This window comes from Amphiura filiformis, chromosome 12 (assembly GCF_039555335.1).
Source record: "Amphiura filiformis chromosome 12, Afil_fr2py, whole genome shotgun sequence".
Taxonomy (NCBI): domain Eukaryota; kingdom Metazoa; phylum Echinodermata; class Ophiuroidea; order Amphilepidida; family Amphiuridae; genus Amphiura; species Amphiura filiformis.
In genome coordinates, this window is record NC_092639.1 from 26350256 (window position 1) to 26369111 (window position 18856).

Sequence of the window (18856 nt, forward strand, 5' to 3'; positions counted from 1 at the left end):
GTATTTAAGTTATAATAACCTTTGATACCCGACCTGACCTTCCATCATGGCGCCTTATTCGTCTTATGTATTTCTATTATGCTCTCAAGTAAAATAAAATACCAATCTGCACTGAGTAGACAATGTTACTTGGCTCCCAGCATGAATTATTGATTTTATACGGAGGTAAAGAAATGCACAGTGTATGTGCATGATGTGCAAGCATACTCCAAATATTTACGGTAAATCTGAATAGTGGTCACATGTTGAAATATCATGTGTTCGGGAAATCACGTGGCAACATTTTAAGATTTCAGGCTTGTTTACTAGTTAATTGCCATTTGTACTCTTTATTATTTATCTTTGTTAATTAACATATATTTTAAATGCTGATAAATCGTGGTTGGCTGCCCATGATATCTGTTAAATTCAATGTTTTATGAATATAATTCTACCACGCAGAGGGGGTCACGCAGCAGAATTTCACATCACCTGACTTAGCTAGATTTCGAAGCTCTGCTTTTCAAATTCATGTAAATTTCAAAGTTTATACATTTAATATATTTAATATGATACTAATTTTTTGTTATAACCAACTGGTACACGAAATATACTAGCTTATTACCTATACAGAAAGGTGATTATCAGCCTTCACTCAGCAAATTGACATGCCTGGCATATGCAGCCATTCTCCGTCTGGGTAACATGACTGTCGCCCTCAATACGTCTGGGCACAAATTTAAATAACAATACGCTATTTACATATCAATGTGGCCTCATGCTAATTAAAGCTGCCCCATCCAGGAGTTCATCTATGTGCATATTTACATAGAAATTTAAAACAACTGGCCGAAGAAGGAAACCTACATAAATATGTTTTCTGTACTTCACTTGACCCAAATATATGATTTTTTATGGTGATAAGACAATCGCACAAGGAATTTTAGAGGATTTTGATAGCAGTTCCATTAAAAAAAAGCTGCTATCATAATGAGACTAAGATCTAGAAACACCCCCGAAATGCCGTTTTGGGGAATTTTGCTAGCTGAATCTTTTTGATGAAAGTCAATCTTTGACAAGATGTAACTTTGCTACGGAAAGTGCTATGAAAAAAAGGTTTTCAGTTTTGGCTTTGTTTACTCAAGACTCAAGAGCTTTAATTTGATATATAAAATGATGCAGTTTGATGGCAAATTTGAATTCACCTAGCATACCTAATATACCATGTACATGTCAGATGTACGGTATATTGTATTGGCAAATATCCATAAAAGCGTTCATTATAAAATTATTTTGATAAATTGTCACATTTTATGCCATGTATTAATATCCTTAAAAGTAACCGGTGGATTTGCGAACAATTTGTCGACATAAATGACCTTCCCGGAGAAACGGCAGCCCAAAATGGGTTATATTTCATAATATGCAGACGAATGGTCAAATTAATAGAAAAATACCTGTGATAAATTTATCTGTACACATTGTCGCACTCCGAGTGACGTATAGTATATTTGCAACCCTGTGGTGGATTTGCGAACAATTTGTCGACATAATGATGTTCGCGGAGAAAAGGTGGCCCAAAATGCGTTATTTTTGGTAATATGCAGACGAATGGCCAAATTAATAGAAAAATAGCTGTGATAAATTTATCTGTACAAATTGTCACACTACGAGTGACATATGGTATATTTGCAACCCTACTGTGGATTGGCAAACAATTTGTCGACATAAATGACCTTCGCGGAAAAACGGTAGCCCAAAATGGGTTATATTTGGTAATATGCAGACGAATGGTCAAATTAATAGAAAAATACCTGTGATAAATTTATCTGTACACATTGTCGCACTCTGAGTGACGTATGGTATATTTGCAACCCTGTGGTGGATTTGCGAACAATTTGTCGACATAATGATGTTCGCGGAGAAACGGTGGCCCAAAATGCGTTATTTTTGGTAATATGCAGACGAATGGCCAAATTAATAGAAAAATACCTGTGATAAATTTATCTGTACAAATTGTCGCACTACGAGTGACATATGGTATATTTGCAACCCTACTGTGGATTTGTGAACAATTTGTCGACATAAATGACCTTCGCGGAAAAACGGTAGCCCAAAATGGGTTATATTTGGTAATATGCAGACGAATGGTCAAATTAATAAAAAAATACCTGTGATAAATTTATCTGTACAAATTGTCGCACTCCGAGTGACATATGGTATATTTGCAACCCTACTGTGGATTTGCAATTGACCTGGGGAACATATTGGAACATTTTGCACGGGTCAGCTCAAAAGACATCACTAAGTTCTGGGGCCAAATCTTAGAATTGCGTTATCTGGACATCTGTAAGAGGTACAGGGCTCAAACTCGGTGACAACTCATGACCAGGGGTGAATTATGGAACATCTTGCAGGGGTCTGGTCAAAGGTCATCTGGGTCAAATCTTAGAATTGCATTTTCTGGACATCTGTGAGGAGTACAGGACTCAAAACTCGGTGACAACAAACCTCATGACAGGGGAACATTTTTGGAACATTTTGCAGGGGTCAGATACCTCCACAACACCAACATGCCCCAGCTAGGTTTGTGGTCTATGACCACCATTTGCCTCTAGTTATTAATTTTGTTTCGCTGGACAAAGTGACGGTGCGGCCCAAAGATGTGGACGGACACCACTTAGAGAGAATAGAGGGAACGAAGAGATTGAAACGTATACTGAAAACTTAGGAGGAACGACGTATAAGAGTGAATTAATAAAGGATTCAACTTAGGGAGCGATCGTTATTTATGGCAGGGGGGGATGGGTAAATTTAGGGGGAACACGAAATTTTTTGTGGTCTTGAGGGGGAACCTGAAATTTTAGTTGAACCAGGAGGGGGATTGTTAAATTTTAAATGGAGAAAATTGGGAAAACAAGGGGAACGCGAAATGTTTTTGCGGACGCGAGGGGGGAACGCGAAATTTTTTGTCGATATTTTTGCCGTGAAACACCCATTCCCCCCTGTCGTAAATAACGATCGGTCCCTTAGACTGACATGGCTGAAAAGGGGGAAGATCGAATGGGTTGAAGAATGTAAAAATTAAGAATAAGAGATTAGAGAGAACGTTGTAGACAAGAGGAAAGACGGGACAATTAATGAGGGAACATTTTATGATGAGAGGGAAGAGAAATAATTAATGGAAAAATATGAACTGAGAATTAAAACACTTGGAAATAAAGTACAAATAGCTTAAGAATATTAAAAGCAGTTAAGGAAAGACAGAAAATAGGTTTGCAAATTTGTATGCATTGCTATTCAAATAATGATGAGTATAAAATGTTTGCATGGTTGGTTTTTTCGCATCCTTTGACGACTCATCAAAAAGTTACTAACCTTTTTGTTTAATAATTTATTCATCATTTATATCGTTTTTCATTGTTCTTTGTTTTATAAATAAATCCCCTGCCCTTCTCATCATCTTCTGCTTATGTGCTTTTGTAAGAGATCGGCTCTCTGGTGCTACATTAATTTTAATGGATCGTTAAATAATTTAAAGTATTGAATAATTAATTGATTAACGATTATCACAATAAGAAGACAATAGGTTCATTCAGTTTGTAACAGCAGGACATAACTTCAAAAGAAGAAACCCTACAATGATTTATATCAAAAAAAAGAAAAGAAAAAAAAAAAAAAGAGTAAGCTGCTTTAGGCGTGGATCCGCAAATTAGAGAGGAGGTAAAACTTTTGGTTCCATTGGTATATAATATAAGGATCGCCTAATAGCCTCAATAAAATTCGATTCTTGAGACACCATAAAGCACATTCAATAACCCGTCAAACAGTGTTGTCTTAAAATGCCCAAGGAACATGTGAGGGAGAAACTTGAAAAGATAGAAAAATGACATTTCATGAAATTAATCCATTTTGATCAACAGGTACAATAAGCATTATTGTCTGACACTCGAGCTTACGAAAATACATTATTAGGAGAGCAAAAAAAAAAAAAGATGGTGGTCAAAGTAGCCAGGCAAAGCCGTAAGTGACAAGTATCTCTTTCATGTTAACTCTGTTGATTGAAAGAAACTAGAAAAGAAACAGTTTCGAACTTACATCCGTTAACTTGTTTAATTTTTCGCGTATCTTACAGAAGCGCGCCAGAGGCAGCAAGGCGGTAAAAGTAGCCTCACAATATTGTCATGTAGTCAATTATTCAGCGTCAAGTTACTCAAGTTGATTTAACTCGCTGGTGTATTAAATATTGCCTTTTTAAAGCAATAGCCTCAAGAAGACTATCACTCCAATACGTTTCCTGTGCATTTGATAAAATGAGTCCATCAACGATATAAAACAAGCCGGCTTATAGGTGCTGGGCTAAACTATATCCTCATCTTTTATGGATAATATTTGGTGGAAATTGTACCCGCACCGATGTTGTCTCTTGTTTTTGACCGTTGGTTATAGACCACATATAGACAAGGAGGGGTGGATAGGCCGTTGCAGCTGCATACGATCTTCACGTGCACGATTATGCCCTGCCTTCAAGACATTAAACTCTTATGAAATGTTCTTTCATCATAAATTTTAACAAAGAGTGGACAGCTCTCTTTTGAAAAAGGAAAAAATGCCACACGTCCTTTGGGCAGGTCTAAGCTGGCGATTAATAGTGACCCACTCACTAAATCTAAGTATAAAATTAGAGCAAGCAAGTCAATACTTTGAGGACTAAACGTATCCAGCGAGAAACCCAAGTTCTGTTTTCTCCAAAAGTTTCGGGTATATGAATATGATATATTAACAAAAGCGCACCCTTAGAAGTCTTAAAAAACGTATATCGTACATTAGACGTGTTCTTTGCCGTTTCATAACATATAGGCTATTACTTTCTCCAAACATTTCAATTGTTTTCCTCTTTTAGAGAACGAAATGAAACACCCATGATGTTTATTAATGATATGACACGTCATTAAATGTTATTTTTGTGTTTATTTGTTTTGTTTGTTTTTCATACACAAGAGCCTCAAAACACTACGGGTAGGTGTTTTTTTAAATCTATAAATAGTACACTGAAATTACAACTGAACACTTGTACCTTAATATAGCATTTATTCCCCTTGCCATACCTAACCTTTTCATTGGATTGATTGTTTATTGTACACTACCATACTTATTGTAACGTTAGCGGGAACCCGGGCGGGAACGTGAACATTTGATGCATTAATACTTAGAAATGATGCTGAAATAAATCTAGTAGGACTCCTATCGTTTGATTTGCTCCTTCTTTCTCTTTATAAAGTTGCACTCATTTTAACGAATGCGTCGCTGGCGCTACGATTAAGCTCAGCCAAGTGCAGCCAAGCGTCTGAAGCACCTGCCCATGACCCAATGTATGAAAGCTACAATCAGTGAAAAAAGAACTCGTATCACAACTATATTATTAAGAAGCACAGATTATATTGAGAAGCACAAATAAAACATTTGATAATATAAACTGTTATTATGGGGTGTCATAATTTCATAATTTGCCGTAATTCAGGCGAGAAATGGTATATGCATATCCTTAATAAGTTGGCTTGTTATTGAAAGCAGCAAAGGTACACAAACATTCAATAACACAGGACCAATAAAGCGACCCAGCCCAGCAACTACCCATTTCTTTTGAGCTGAAGTGGCTCAATTTTAGTGCTTGTTTTACAAGTGGTTGACACTGGGATAAACCTTTTGATTTTTTGAAAGTTTCAAAGGGTGTTAGTTTAGTATATTACATTGTGATAACACTATTAAAACACTTATAAAATGATGATACTATAGTCGAAGTCTTCCATGCACGTGGTTACATTAAGACAAGCGTCCAAATAGGCGGACACTTCATGTTTCTTTGAAAGTATTATGTTGTTTTGTTGACTACAATAACACCATTAAGAGAAGGGCTGTCTGGACAGCAATGATATCCATGATATTGATACTCATTTTGTTTTTTCTAACTGCCTCCGCCTTTTTTTAATGAATTGTTTGCTTATAAAAACACACCTCTTTTCATATTTCATGTTTTAGTTAAGTTGAAGACGCAATCGATCCTATATACTGATCCTACACCATAATGGACGTTAATAATTATGATAATATAAAGAGTAAAACACGTGCCTTCAGATGCCATGCAAGGGTAACGCTGCTTTGATGGTTGTCCTGACGAGAGACTATTGCATTTTAGCACTGCGAGATTTCTTTCCATCCACTTACGGTATTTTCGTCAGATTGCATAATCTGTTTTCGACTCAGTTGTTTTTTCCCAATGATGAGAAAAGAGATGTATTTTTTTTCTTTTTCTAGGTCATTTTTGCTTATTTTTTTATATTTTTTTTCTGAAATGCGTGTTCCGCTTTACCTCCAAATTCCGCGATTTTCGCGGAATTTCCGCACGCGGAGAATTCTTGGCTTTAATTTAAACCCATATTATAACATTGCTGAGGAGGACGCCCTCAATATTTTCTAGATTCTGTTTTTACACGATTGTAATGTACTTTAGTAAACTAACATACGGTACCCAGTAAAAATCAAGACTTTAGGTGCTGTGGTTTTGTCAAAATTCGAGATTTTGAATAAACCGTCTGAACAAGACGGTTTATTATTACGATGGAAATATTAGTCGAACGCGTACGCGATGTTCATAACACAGTACGTACATGGCGTACGAGACGATCACGACTATGGCAAGCTAAAAGGCCCATTACGTATTACGACAACGCGTTGCTTTCGAAAGCAACGCGTTGCTAAGCCAGCCAATAGATAAAGAGCTTTTAGCAACACGTTGCTTTCCCCAAAGCAACGCGTTGCTTTCGCCTTCTGAAAGAAACGCGTTGCTTTCACAAACAACACGTTGTTGTCATTCTTTACGTCTTGTGGCGACAACCAATCACATCGACTCTTACAGGATACACACAAGCATGCTCAAACTTTAAAGGGGCATATCTGAGAGTAAAAACTATCATTTTATGGAAAAGAATCACTAATCTATTTTGTTATGGAAATATTACAATATGGCTTTAACATAAATCCAAGAATTTTCTGCTTTACAAATGCTAAATAACAGCTTTTCTCCGCTTTGTAATTTTAGCACATTTCTGACATAACAAAATTTCACAAGAATCTTACCAAGAATAAACTGATCGGGTATCATGGCTGCAATGGGAGGTAGGACAGGCGTTGTACGGTAAATCTATGACAGATTTTACTTTATTTTGATGAATTTTGAAGACCCATTTCATTTATTTCTTTTCAATTGTATTTTTTTTCTTTTTCGAGGTCATTTTTGCTTATTTTTTTTTATTTTTTTCCTCAGAAATGCGGTTTCCGCTTTACCTCCAAATTCGGCGATTTTCGAGGAATTTCCGCAACGCGGAGAATTCTTGGCTTTACTTTAACATTTTAAAAAATTATAAAGATTGCTCATTTATTTATTTTAATTGTGAATATTGCTTCAATTGTTACAAGCGATATAAAACACTATGAAAGTAAATTGATGGTTGTTTGTGATATTATTTTGTAACGAAAATACAGTAGCGCCGATAAAGTGACACCGAATTAATCAGTCACATTATTAAGTGGAATCATCTATTTTGTAATTATCATCATCAATCCTTTTTATAGCCTCATCATATCAGTCTCTTTCGTGCAGAATGTATGAGGTTCTTCTTAGCACACAATTTTCTACAAAGTCGCTCAGTACGCTTGAAAATAATCCCGAAGCGGCCGAAGCATAGCAGCCAAAAAAAAACACCGGAACTCGGAGCAGGTGATTGCCAACTCAAGGGATTAATTTTACCTTTCTCTGGATGGCTTCTGGGGAAACCAAGCAATTGTATCGATTTAACTTCTTTTGATCCAGTAACGTCAAATACAAGTTAAGCCCTGGGAATAAAGTTAGCTAGCTTGAGATTTCAGGGGATTTTTATATAATGTATATTTAACTCGAAGCCTCCGGGGTACAGAATGATCGAACTTACTTATTACGTATTGGACGAATTAATCATGCAACGTCAAACCATTAATAATATAATCTGGCGAACACAAGCAGCAATAGTTGTGTTTGTGTATATCCCCAATGTTACTTCTTTCTATATATTTTGTGTTATTTAAATAATTCCTTATTCAAAGTGTTAAGCTTAAGATTTACGAAGCAGTAATTGCGCAATTCCATGACAATGAAGTGACGACTTCAAGAAAGCACACACACGTTCGCTTGTTATAGATTAATTAATTTACGAAAGTTTCTTTCTAAATGCAAGTTTACGATAACATATAATAGATGTTATCCGTGTTCTATACCTTGTGCTATACCTTGTTTAGGACTTTCAAAAGAAGTATCTGCATGTGCAACCATGACTGTTTCAAAATAGCCCGCCAAAGTCATGCAGGTAACTCAGGTCGTGCATTGAATCGGTTTGAATGAGGAATACTACGGGAACTTTTGTTAGAAGTCACACATGAGCAAAGTGGATAACGTCTATTACAAACACTTGTAAAAGTTTGAATCACTTTAAGGTATCAGAATGCCCTTTGTTGTCTTGGTTGTCAAAGGACACATAGTTAATTTGTTTCAAGTAACATTTCGGCAACGCATGCAATTCTTTAATGTAATATATTTATTTGTTACGGTAATCTTTGATGTATTACGCATGCATTTTTAACACAAGATGACAATCTTGCATTTAATAATGCGTGTATTTGTATCGGCAACGGGACGTAATAATTAAAAACATGTACTTTTACCACAATTTAACACAACATGATATCATTTATATAACAATGCGTATACAACTGTACGTGTACTTTAGATGACAGCACGACATTATAATTATTTGATCTGTTGATGAAATATTAATAAATAAATGAATTATAATATATTTCAGCACATAGAAATCTTATATACAACAAGATCTTTTATGTTACAATGAATGTACTCAAAACCGCAACGCGACATGAAAACCTTAAATGTACCATACACAAACGATATAAAATGTTTGATTTAACAACACTTGTACTTCAAGTGCGACATGAAAAATCTTGAAGTGACAACTACTCTCTTCTAATAATGCATTGTTCATGCACGCTATGTTAACAATAAATCTGGGAATATAATCATGACTATGTGACTATGTACATGATTATGGTAAAATTATATTTAGTAATGCACAATTAACTTCTAATCCGCTTATTATAATCATTTTACAAAAACAAAATCATGACAAAGCATTATCAAATTCTTTTAATTCTCGCTATTCACAATAAGGGCGCCGCCAGCGGTTTGCGATGTAATCGTGATGTATCATGGGAAAAGGTCGACATCCAAGTCCGCGCAATACGAATATTACCATGCTATTACAAATCACATAGGAACACGTGACAATATTTTATTTTGACAAACTAAAAAAATATTGTCACGTGTTCCTATGTAATAGCATGGTAATATTCGTATTGCGTACTTGATGTCGACCTTTTCCCATGATACATCACGATTACATCGCAAACTGTTGGCGGCGCCCTTTATTGTGAATAGCGAGAATTAATGCTCGTTTATGAGATTTAGGAGTAGAAGTATTTAACACAGAAAAGACTCAACATAGTTCCGGTTTCTTTTAACCTTAAACATTTTGATAACAAATATATGAACAATTTGGTGCCCTCGGCATTTATTTGAAGTGTAATTATTTTATTGGATTGGAAGTGAGCAGTGGAGCTAGGATATAAGCAGGGCAAAGCTGACAGGACCACGTATAAGAGACCATGGTAATGACTTAATCATAAGTCTCATCCAGTCAAACAAGTCAAGTGTGCAATTAATTACGACATCTTCGTGTAATAATTACCTCATTTTGTCACTCGATTCTTGGTCTTGAATTCTGCGTTGCAAGGACAATAAACCCACTGTACACGCCTTCTAAACTTTTGTACGAATTGCCTTCATTCTTTACACTATAAACATATCAAGTTAATTGTAAAACGGGAATCTAAATGCATTATATTACCGATGAAAATTATGATGTGGTATCTGCTGCAGGTCTTTTTGTTACAAAAAATCAACACCATATTAGTAGCTCTTATATAACATGTAAAATCGTTGGCTTGCAATTTTTCACTTCATATCACTACCTTTCGTAAAATAAACTCACAAGGCTTTCCATATTCACCTTCATTACAACCATAGTGTGGTTTCTGGAAATACGAATATACATAATTGAAAATAAAATTGTTTCCAAATGTATTGCAATGACGACATAGTTTATAACTAAAGTCTGCACAAAAAAGTAACTCAGCTGTTATAAATATATAGATATATAAATAAGGACAATTTATTTACGCACATTTTGATACCCCATTTGTCCAATTTTGTTCAATATTAACATCACAGCAGTGTTTTTAAAGAAGATTACCCGAATTTAAAAGTTGCAGCTATTTGTATTGATTTGAAGTCAGCGCGAAGATAAATGGAGGGTGTTACGTGCCACAATGCTTGCGTAAAAACCATTGATCGCTGTAAACTGCAACTTTTAAATTCGGGTATTTTTCTTTAAAAGCACTACTGTGTTGTTAATATTGAGCGATATTTGACAACCGGGGTATCAAAATGCGCGTAAATAAATCGTCCTTCTTTCTATGTAACAATATTGTGGAAACAATTATAAGTTCTGAATCTATAGGCGTATTTATAACAGCTGAGTTACTTTTTGTGCAGACTTTATATCTGCACAATCCTATAACTATCTTATCCATGTATATCGGCTACATGTCTGATCATGATGTAAAGTGGGGGTTAATATTATGCGTATATCTATAGGCAGGTGTTTTTTCGCAAGCTCGTCAATACACGACTTGCGCGGAAGCCGACTTCTTATTCAGAAACAGTTTCCGGACCTGTGGATGACAGGGATTTCCTATGAATATCATTACAATCATGACTATAGGAGTCGCATTATATGAGCCAAAATATCGTCATTTTCAACGGCGTAGTTCATAAATCCACTGAACAATGATAGCGTACCAACGTTTTCACGTTCATAACGTGGTATTACCTAAGATTGTTTGTATGCATGTTTCATCAAACGAGGCAATTGGTTAAAGAGTTACACTCGCATGGGCCATTGAAAGCGCTTATGATAAGTTTCATAGTCTGTCTTATTTCTGTGCTTGTATTACACTTTCTGTACAATGGATTGATTTATTAGTGTTAATTGGTATGATGGTAACTAATTTAACATTGCAATTTTAACCAAAATTGTTGCTTTTCGTTATTGCAAAAACAATTTATTCTACTAACATTTATTGTCCACCCAAACGCATGCGCGATAAACGATGTCAGTAATACCGTATGATTTTCACCGCCCGTAGCACGAGTGGCACGTGGGCTGATGGTCGAGATTGTTTCAAAGTTGAATGGTTAGCGTTGGTCATATCATGAAGCGCGTGCAAGACACGCGTATGTCGATATATTGGTTACGATTAGTCTTTTAAATTTTTGATTAGTTTCTAACGTGTTTACTCATTAAGCTTCATTAAGACAATCAACAGTTGTAAATGTTTCAAAAATTATTGTTATGGCAATTATTAATTCCAGACAACATAAACAATGTTTGAGATTTATTTTTGAATAATAACCTGAGATTTTAAGGCTATTATAAGTGTGATAATTGATGTTATGTAATTGAAATCTATTCGAAATTCTTTAGAATGTGTTGACCATTTATTTTAACGAAACAATTGTGTTATGTCCCCTAAAATGGCTACAAAATTTACATATTCAACAATTGTATTTTGATACTTTCTTTGGACTGTTTTTGCTTGGGAAATGATCATAACATTACAAAAAAAAAACATTATTCGGGAAAACTTTTGAAACTCTACAAATTTGTAATTTGACAACATTATGAGACAAAGTAAGTCGGGGCATGGTTGAGAATTGCTAAACCACTGGAAAATCATTAAATTATTCTAACATGAATCAAGTGGTCGACCCTTGAAATTCATTAAGCAACATCGATGTTCTTGAGTGGGTTAATAATGTAGAAATCACACCACAAGTGGCCTTGATCAGCTAGTATCAAATTGTCAATCCCTTTGGCTATTATTATGAATATACTTGAGTCTTCAAATTGATTTGAAATCACGTGTCGCGTAAACGAAGTTAAATGTAAATTGTAAATGAAGGATATGCGAATCACCTGCAAGGGAAAAAGCACCTGCAATCGGTAGATGGAATGAGGCGATCGTGAGCGAGATAGACGGCATGCTTCTAGTTCGTCCGCTGGCCGACCCAACTACCGATCCAGTGCTTGAAATAATTAGGGAGCAGTATACAGCGTCTAGGTTTTATCGTATCACGTAATTAACTGAAATGAATAAAATATTAGTTTTAATCCGTTACCAAATATGACAACATGTCTCTTGTACACTGTAAAAAATTCCCGCAAACACCTTTTTTCAACGCGTTTATTTCAGCACTTTACACGTCGATTACGATTAACACTACAACTCGTTTACAAGGGTTTTTCATAACAATTATTAACAACATGTTTATATTAAAATATATTGTGTTGAAGTCTTAAAAAGTGTTCTGTTTATGCCTTTAAGGTCGTTTAAAAGGCCTAATAAAGAGAACGAAACTCTCGTACCATGGATTTCAAACAGATACTTGCACATTAACCCATCATGTACCCACACCGCAACCCACCCACACACATTTATATTAAACACCACCCGCCCTTATCAACGAACAAGCCTTATTCAGTAATAAAAGTGTTGCAGAATTCATAAACCACGGTGTTGCTGATAATGGAAAGAGCATGTGTGTAATAAACACGAACGTAGAGACGATATCCACTACACCCAATATTTACATCCATTAGCATCTCATTATTTTGTCTGTTTGATGTTTATATGTACATGTTTTTCAACTCTTAACTAACCCGTTGCTCTCCTCTTCTCTTTTGTTTTATTTCTTTCAGTGCAATGGGTTTGAGTACGGGGAAAATCATGGCGGATACTACTACTAGTAAATGGTCACCATGCAGTCGCTGGATTTATCAGATGGAGTTATGTAGTAACAACGACAAACAATCACTGAAAGTTAAACTTGGACTAAAACTTGACTGCTTGGCAATTCACTTTGATCAGATGGGAAATGTGCATTATTACTTTGTAAATATCATAATATTGTAAATATTTCTAAATGTAAGTAATGATGATAGAAGACTTTATGGACATAGCCTGAATCCTTCTGGCCTCTAATGGCGGCGCCTTTTTTCACCCACAATCCTTCACGTTGCCTTATTCGATACGTGGAGCGGCCGTGCGTGAGTATTCGAGGACTGGAGGATCGAATCTATTATGGACATGCATCTGTAGAAAACAAGACAGCATGTAATAAGTAAGATCATCAGGGATTGAGACCTCTACATGATAACATGATACTGCATGTTTATATACATGTCTACTGAAACTCAGTTATATCTGATGATACATTCCATGATTGTATCGAAGCATTCCGTGATTCTATGGAAACAACAATACATTGCGACCACAGGCCACAGTTCTTAATAGAAATACAAAACAATGGAGAGACTACGCGAAGATATATCGGTGGTGCTCCGGAGATATAATTCATTGACAATCGCTTCTGGATTGCTGATACAGGGATGTGAACCCGAATGTAAAAGACTCATTTAAATTATTGTTTAAAGCGTATTTAACTGGAAGCCGACAGAGAGTGGTCGTAAATGGCATTCACTCTGAATGGGTCGATTTTAAGGCACTTACATTTTTGTTTTGTACATCAACGAGTCGCCCTTTTATTTTCTAAAATGCATAATTGCCATGCTTGCCGACGACGCCAAATATTATTTGAATGCTAAAGACACACATGATTGTGAGTGTTTGAAAAGAATTAAGTTTCCTCTTCATATGCCAGGTCATTACCTTTTATAGAAAAAGTAAAGCAAATGATTTTTTAGCACGAATGGAAAGTTTGAATCAAATCACAAGCATTAAAGACTTACAATCCCGGTCATAAGTGTTGGAACACTTTAACATGGGTTTTTAAATATGCCGCCATTCCCCGATCAATGTTAGTAGTTGTTTTATTTGTTCATGTACCCCAGGAGACACCCAACATTGATTGGTGTGGCAGTAGGAGGGTTGTAGTAGTAGGGAAGGGTTCAGACTTCAGACCAAAGTAATCGATATTTTAGTATGTCAAGTATAACAGAAATACGGTTTTAAACAGTCCTACTTTGACACAAATGTTCCAACTATTTATGACCGGAATTGTAGGCATTAATTAACCCTAACACCAGTAAAAACCACAAAATACCACGATGAAAAATTCATAACATGCATGCATCCCAGGGTCTGCGATGACGCAATCACCCGAAGTGTGATATGCTCACGGAATTGCTGGCCGGGCAGCAATAACCCGAGCAGCTACCGGTCCGCGATCGTTCGCTTGGCATGCGAGGGGTCAAAGGTTCGAATCCCGGGGGTGCCAAGTCAAAAATTCTTCTTCTTCTTGAAAAATTCGGATCTTCTCTGACTTCCGATACCAAAAAGCATGGGTCAGTGTTAGGGTTAAAAAAGATGTAATTTTCCAGATTAGAGTGTCCATTACCCCTAACACCAGTAAAAACCACAAAATACCACGATGAAAAATTCATAACATGCATGCATCCCAGGGTCTGCGATGACGCAATCACCCGAAGTGTGATATGCTCACGGAATTGCTGGCCGGGCAGCAATAACCCGAGCAGCTACCGGTCCGCGATCGTTCGCTTGGCATGCGAGGGGTCAAAGGTTCGAATCCCAGGGGGTGCCAAGTCAAAATTCTTCTTCTTATTGAAAAATTCGGATCTTCTCTGACTTCCGATACCAAAAAGCATGGGTCAGTGTTAGGGTTAATACTTACTAGACAAAGCTTGAGTTTTCACATCGAGTGTTGAAAAAGCTGTATTAACAAGCACAAAGTGTGTGCTAAAGGATCTGTATTTGGCATTTAATTTCTTGAAATATCACTAAAATGTAAAATTTGCTAAAAATACACATTCGCACTTAGTGGCCCAGTCATTAACTTGCGCTGTGATTTAGGGTCAGTAGGTCTTGTCTTCCCCTTTCCAGTAACCTGTACTTCTATAGTTTGTCCATGAGTCACGTCTTTACAATAATAAGCCAAATCGGCATTGGAAGTTTCCAATACATTGTGGGACAGTTTTTGCAGTTTTGGGACACTTTGTCCTTTGACCTATTGGGAAAATTCAGAAATATTGGATTTTTTACGTACAAAATATAATGTAAAATGTTTTATAATGATTAAAACAAATATAAAAAATATTACTATTTCATAAATTAATTATTGAAGTATTTTTAATGATAACATTATGACAATAATAAGTAAATTAAAAATAAGTACGTCAATTTCCCCGATATGTCAGAGGTCAAAGTGTCCCAAAACTGCTCTCAAAAACCGGAAGTTAGAATGGCGATTGGGCTTATTCCTTAGTGTCTGCGTCAAATGTTGTCTCTTCCAACAAATGCACATGAGGAGGCTCTGTTTGCATGTCCACAAATTGTTGGTTGATATAATATCCCCTCCCGTTTGGATCTAAAGGTGTGGTAATCTTAGAGGGGATATGCACATGTTCGTCCCACCTATTCTTATATTTTAAACTTGTTATTGATGCTGTGTGAAATATATTTTTAACCGTATGCTCGGTGTACTTAAATACCAATGATGGTACCAATCAATCAATCAAATAAACAAAATTAAGTTATTGATTATGAAGACTACTCTGTTGTCTAAAGTTTAATTTGTCATACGTCATGTGTATATTATCATAATTTTTTAGGGGAAATATTATGATTGAGTTTCCAATGTTAGGACCAAAGTCAGGGTCAGCAGATTTATTAGAGTAGCATAATCCTATTCAAATACAGATGCTTACCAGACAGATATATTAATAAAACCATAAGTACATTAATGTATTCTATATCCTAGAGCCATTACTTTTTAAGAACTGAGTTTTTCATAAATTCGTAATACTTTTCACCAATGCAAAAGTACACCTTTTATTTGTCAAATCATTTAAGTTGAATCATACATTATTCACAGACGCAATTAAATTAGTTCCCATTTTTATCTTTATCTGCCTATAAATTAATTAATATATTCATGTCTTAAATTTACAACGTATGAGTAATTATTTTCCTTACAGATTGTTACACTAGAACTAAGACAATTGTTGCCAAGTACTCGGCTGATAAATCACAGCTTATTATGCCAATTTGATATATGCTTTTGTTATTCAAACTAAGATCAGACTGAGGAAAAAAATAAGAAAAAGAAATAAGAAACTATCTTGGTATGACTATCCCTTTACCCTTGAAAGAAGTCTACAAACTCATTAAGGTACACGCAACAATAATTAAACTATTTTTATACTTAATTGAGGTCTTTATCACGGTCTCGCATAAGCGCACATAAACCCATCCACACACGAGGAATTTATTCGGTGTGACGAATTCCAAAAGAGTTTTATAAAGCTGAAAAATAAAATAAATAAAGAAAAAGCAATCGTGGGAACCGTACCAAGGTACTATAATACCTTACCTTTGTTTTCTTAATTTGAAAAAAAAAACCCTTTAGATTTATATGATAGACACGTTGTATGACTTGCGAGTTAGATAATAAAGATAAAGAATAATGGAAATGAAACCTCTGTGTGGACATACGGTTAGAGGTAGAGTTGGCGTCTTTTAAACACAAGTAATTATAATTATCATTATCTTAGGTTGCCTCTCATGAATCGATAGATCACTTTCTCCAAGTCTGATTATGAAATTGTAAAAAGACAATCTTTTTAAATATTTCCATTACAAAGTGTCTTCTCACTTTTTAGTAAGTCAAAATCGTCAAAATCATAATACAATAACAAGTAAATTCATATTCCTGGTTTAGCAAACAATACATTCAGAGTAATTCAGAGTAAAGTTGTAAGTTTGTGTGACTTCTGAACCTCCCTTTTTTAAGAAACGTAAGACATAATATATACGGCATACTTTCATACAAAACGCGCTTGTTACTTTAACAAGCTTGTTGCGCATTGTAGACGAATGTGTTTACTTCTATATCGAGTTCATTCATTGTCACCTATTCAAAACGGCTTAAATGGGGTAAATTATTTTTGAGATCTTAATTGATTTTAAAATGTGATTGAAAGTGATGAAAGTGATTATCAAAATGAAAAAACAAGCAAGGAAGAAAGAAAAAAAAACCGAACCAGGAAGAAGAAAAAAAACCCAGACAAATGAACAAAGGGAATAGATCAAAACAGAATATACGCTAACTTTTACCCCTTGTTATGATATTTATCAGAGATATTAATTAATACTTTTTAAAATTATGATGGTATTCATTTCTAATAAGGAAACATGGGGAAACGGAAAAACAACTTTCACATACAATTTGTCTTTCACGGTCACTTTTTCAAATTATCATTACCAACCACAAATAATTACATGGAGATTAAAAGTGTGGGAGAATTACTCTACATTGGTTAACAATATGCCATAATTGGCTAAAAGATTCAAAACTCCGGATTTAAGGTACACGTGTATTACGACTTAACCAGCCGGTAAAGTTCTTTAATTGCTATTATATATATAAAAACAGGGAAAATCTGTTCCAACTGACCAGCGGGGAACCAAAGGATGGATCCAAAAGGATACAATAGTGTCACACTAGCAATGGATAAAATTAAAAACAGGGAAAATATGACACAACATCCAATGGGGGAATAACATAAGACATATAAACAAAGTTAAAAACCCGACGTTTCGAAAAGACAAAACTTTTCTTTCTCAAGGGATAAAATAAGAGACCTGCTCTCAGTATAGTGGAGACCAGCTCTGATCAAAAAAAGAAGATAAAAAGCTGCATTGACTGGAGCATTGATTATAACAGCAAAAAATAAAAGAAAGTCTTCAGGGCTCTCTTAGTTTCACCGATGTATTGTTGACCACATTTCTTACAGGTGATGAGGTAGATGACATTTGTAGACTGGCAGTTGAGAGGGTGTTGAATATCATATCTTTCTCCAGTGATGGTGCTGCGGAATGTCTCACCAGCAGTCGTATGCTTGGTCTGCTCTCTGGTGTGTTGGTGGTTGCAGGCAGCACATTTGTTGCACGGAGAGAATCCCAATTCAGGAGCTTCCGTAGAGGGGATCTTGAGAGATGATCTAACAACCAAGTCCTTGATATTTGTTGGTCTACGGAAGCCTCCACTGTTATTCAGATTTCTTTTATTTTTTGCTGTTATAATCAATGCTCCAGTCAATGCAGCTTTTTATCTTCATTTTTTTTTTTTTTTGGTCTCCACTATACTGAGAGCAGGTCTCTTATTTTATCCCTTGAGAAAGAAAAGTTTTGTCTTTTCGAAACGTCGGGTTTTTAACTTTGTTTATATGTCTTATGTTATTCCCCCATTGGATGTTGTGTCATATTTTCCCTGTTTTTAATGCTATTATATAGCCATAAAAATTGGATGTACGTTATCATGGTAATCTCACAACACAATGTGACGCACGTTAACTCACAAAGGAGAAAAACTGAGATAAATCTTATAAGCACACTAATTTCATTATTGTTTGCGACAGTACGATTAAAGGTTGTTACCAGTGCAATGCAACAAGTATGATAATGATTAATGTTTTGTGTAGAAGTGTAGAAGTGTTGCTCTCAGGCACTCGAGTTTATTTTTTTTATTTTTTACAGATGAATTTGAAAGTTTGAATTATTTTATTTTCACGGTGATAAGAGTTACAAAGAATCATAATCTGCTCTATTGATATTA

General features: G+C 35.4%; 1 protein-coding gene across 1 annotated transcript in view; it reads left to right on the forward strand.

The window, feature by feature from the left end:
• LOC140165992 (uncharacterized) overlaps positions 1-13746 on the forward strand; it is a 30235-nt gene extending 16489 nt beyond the window's left edge. Inside the window, exon 2 of the mRNA XM_072189354.1 lies at positions 12963-13746. Coding sequence (XP_072045455.1) covers positions 12963-13010 — 48 coding nt within the window. The 3' untranslated portion in view covers positions 13011-13746. The remainder of the gene's footprint in view (positions 1-12962) is intronic.
• The last annotated feature ends 5110 nt before the right edge of the window (positions 13747-18856 follow it).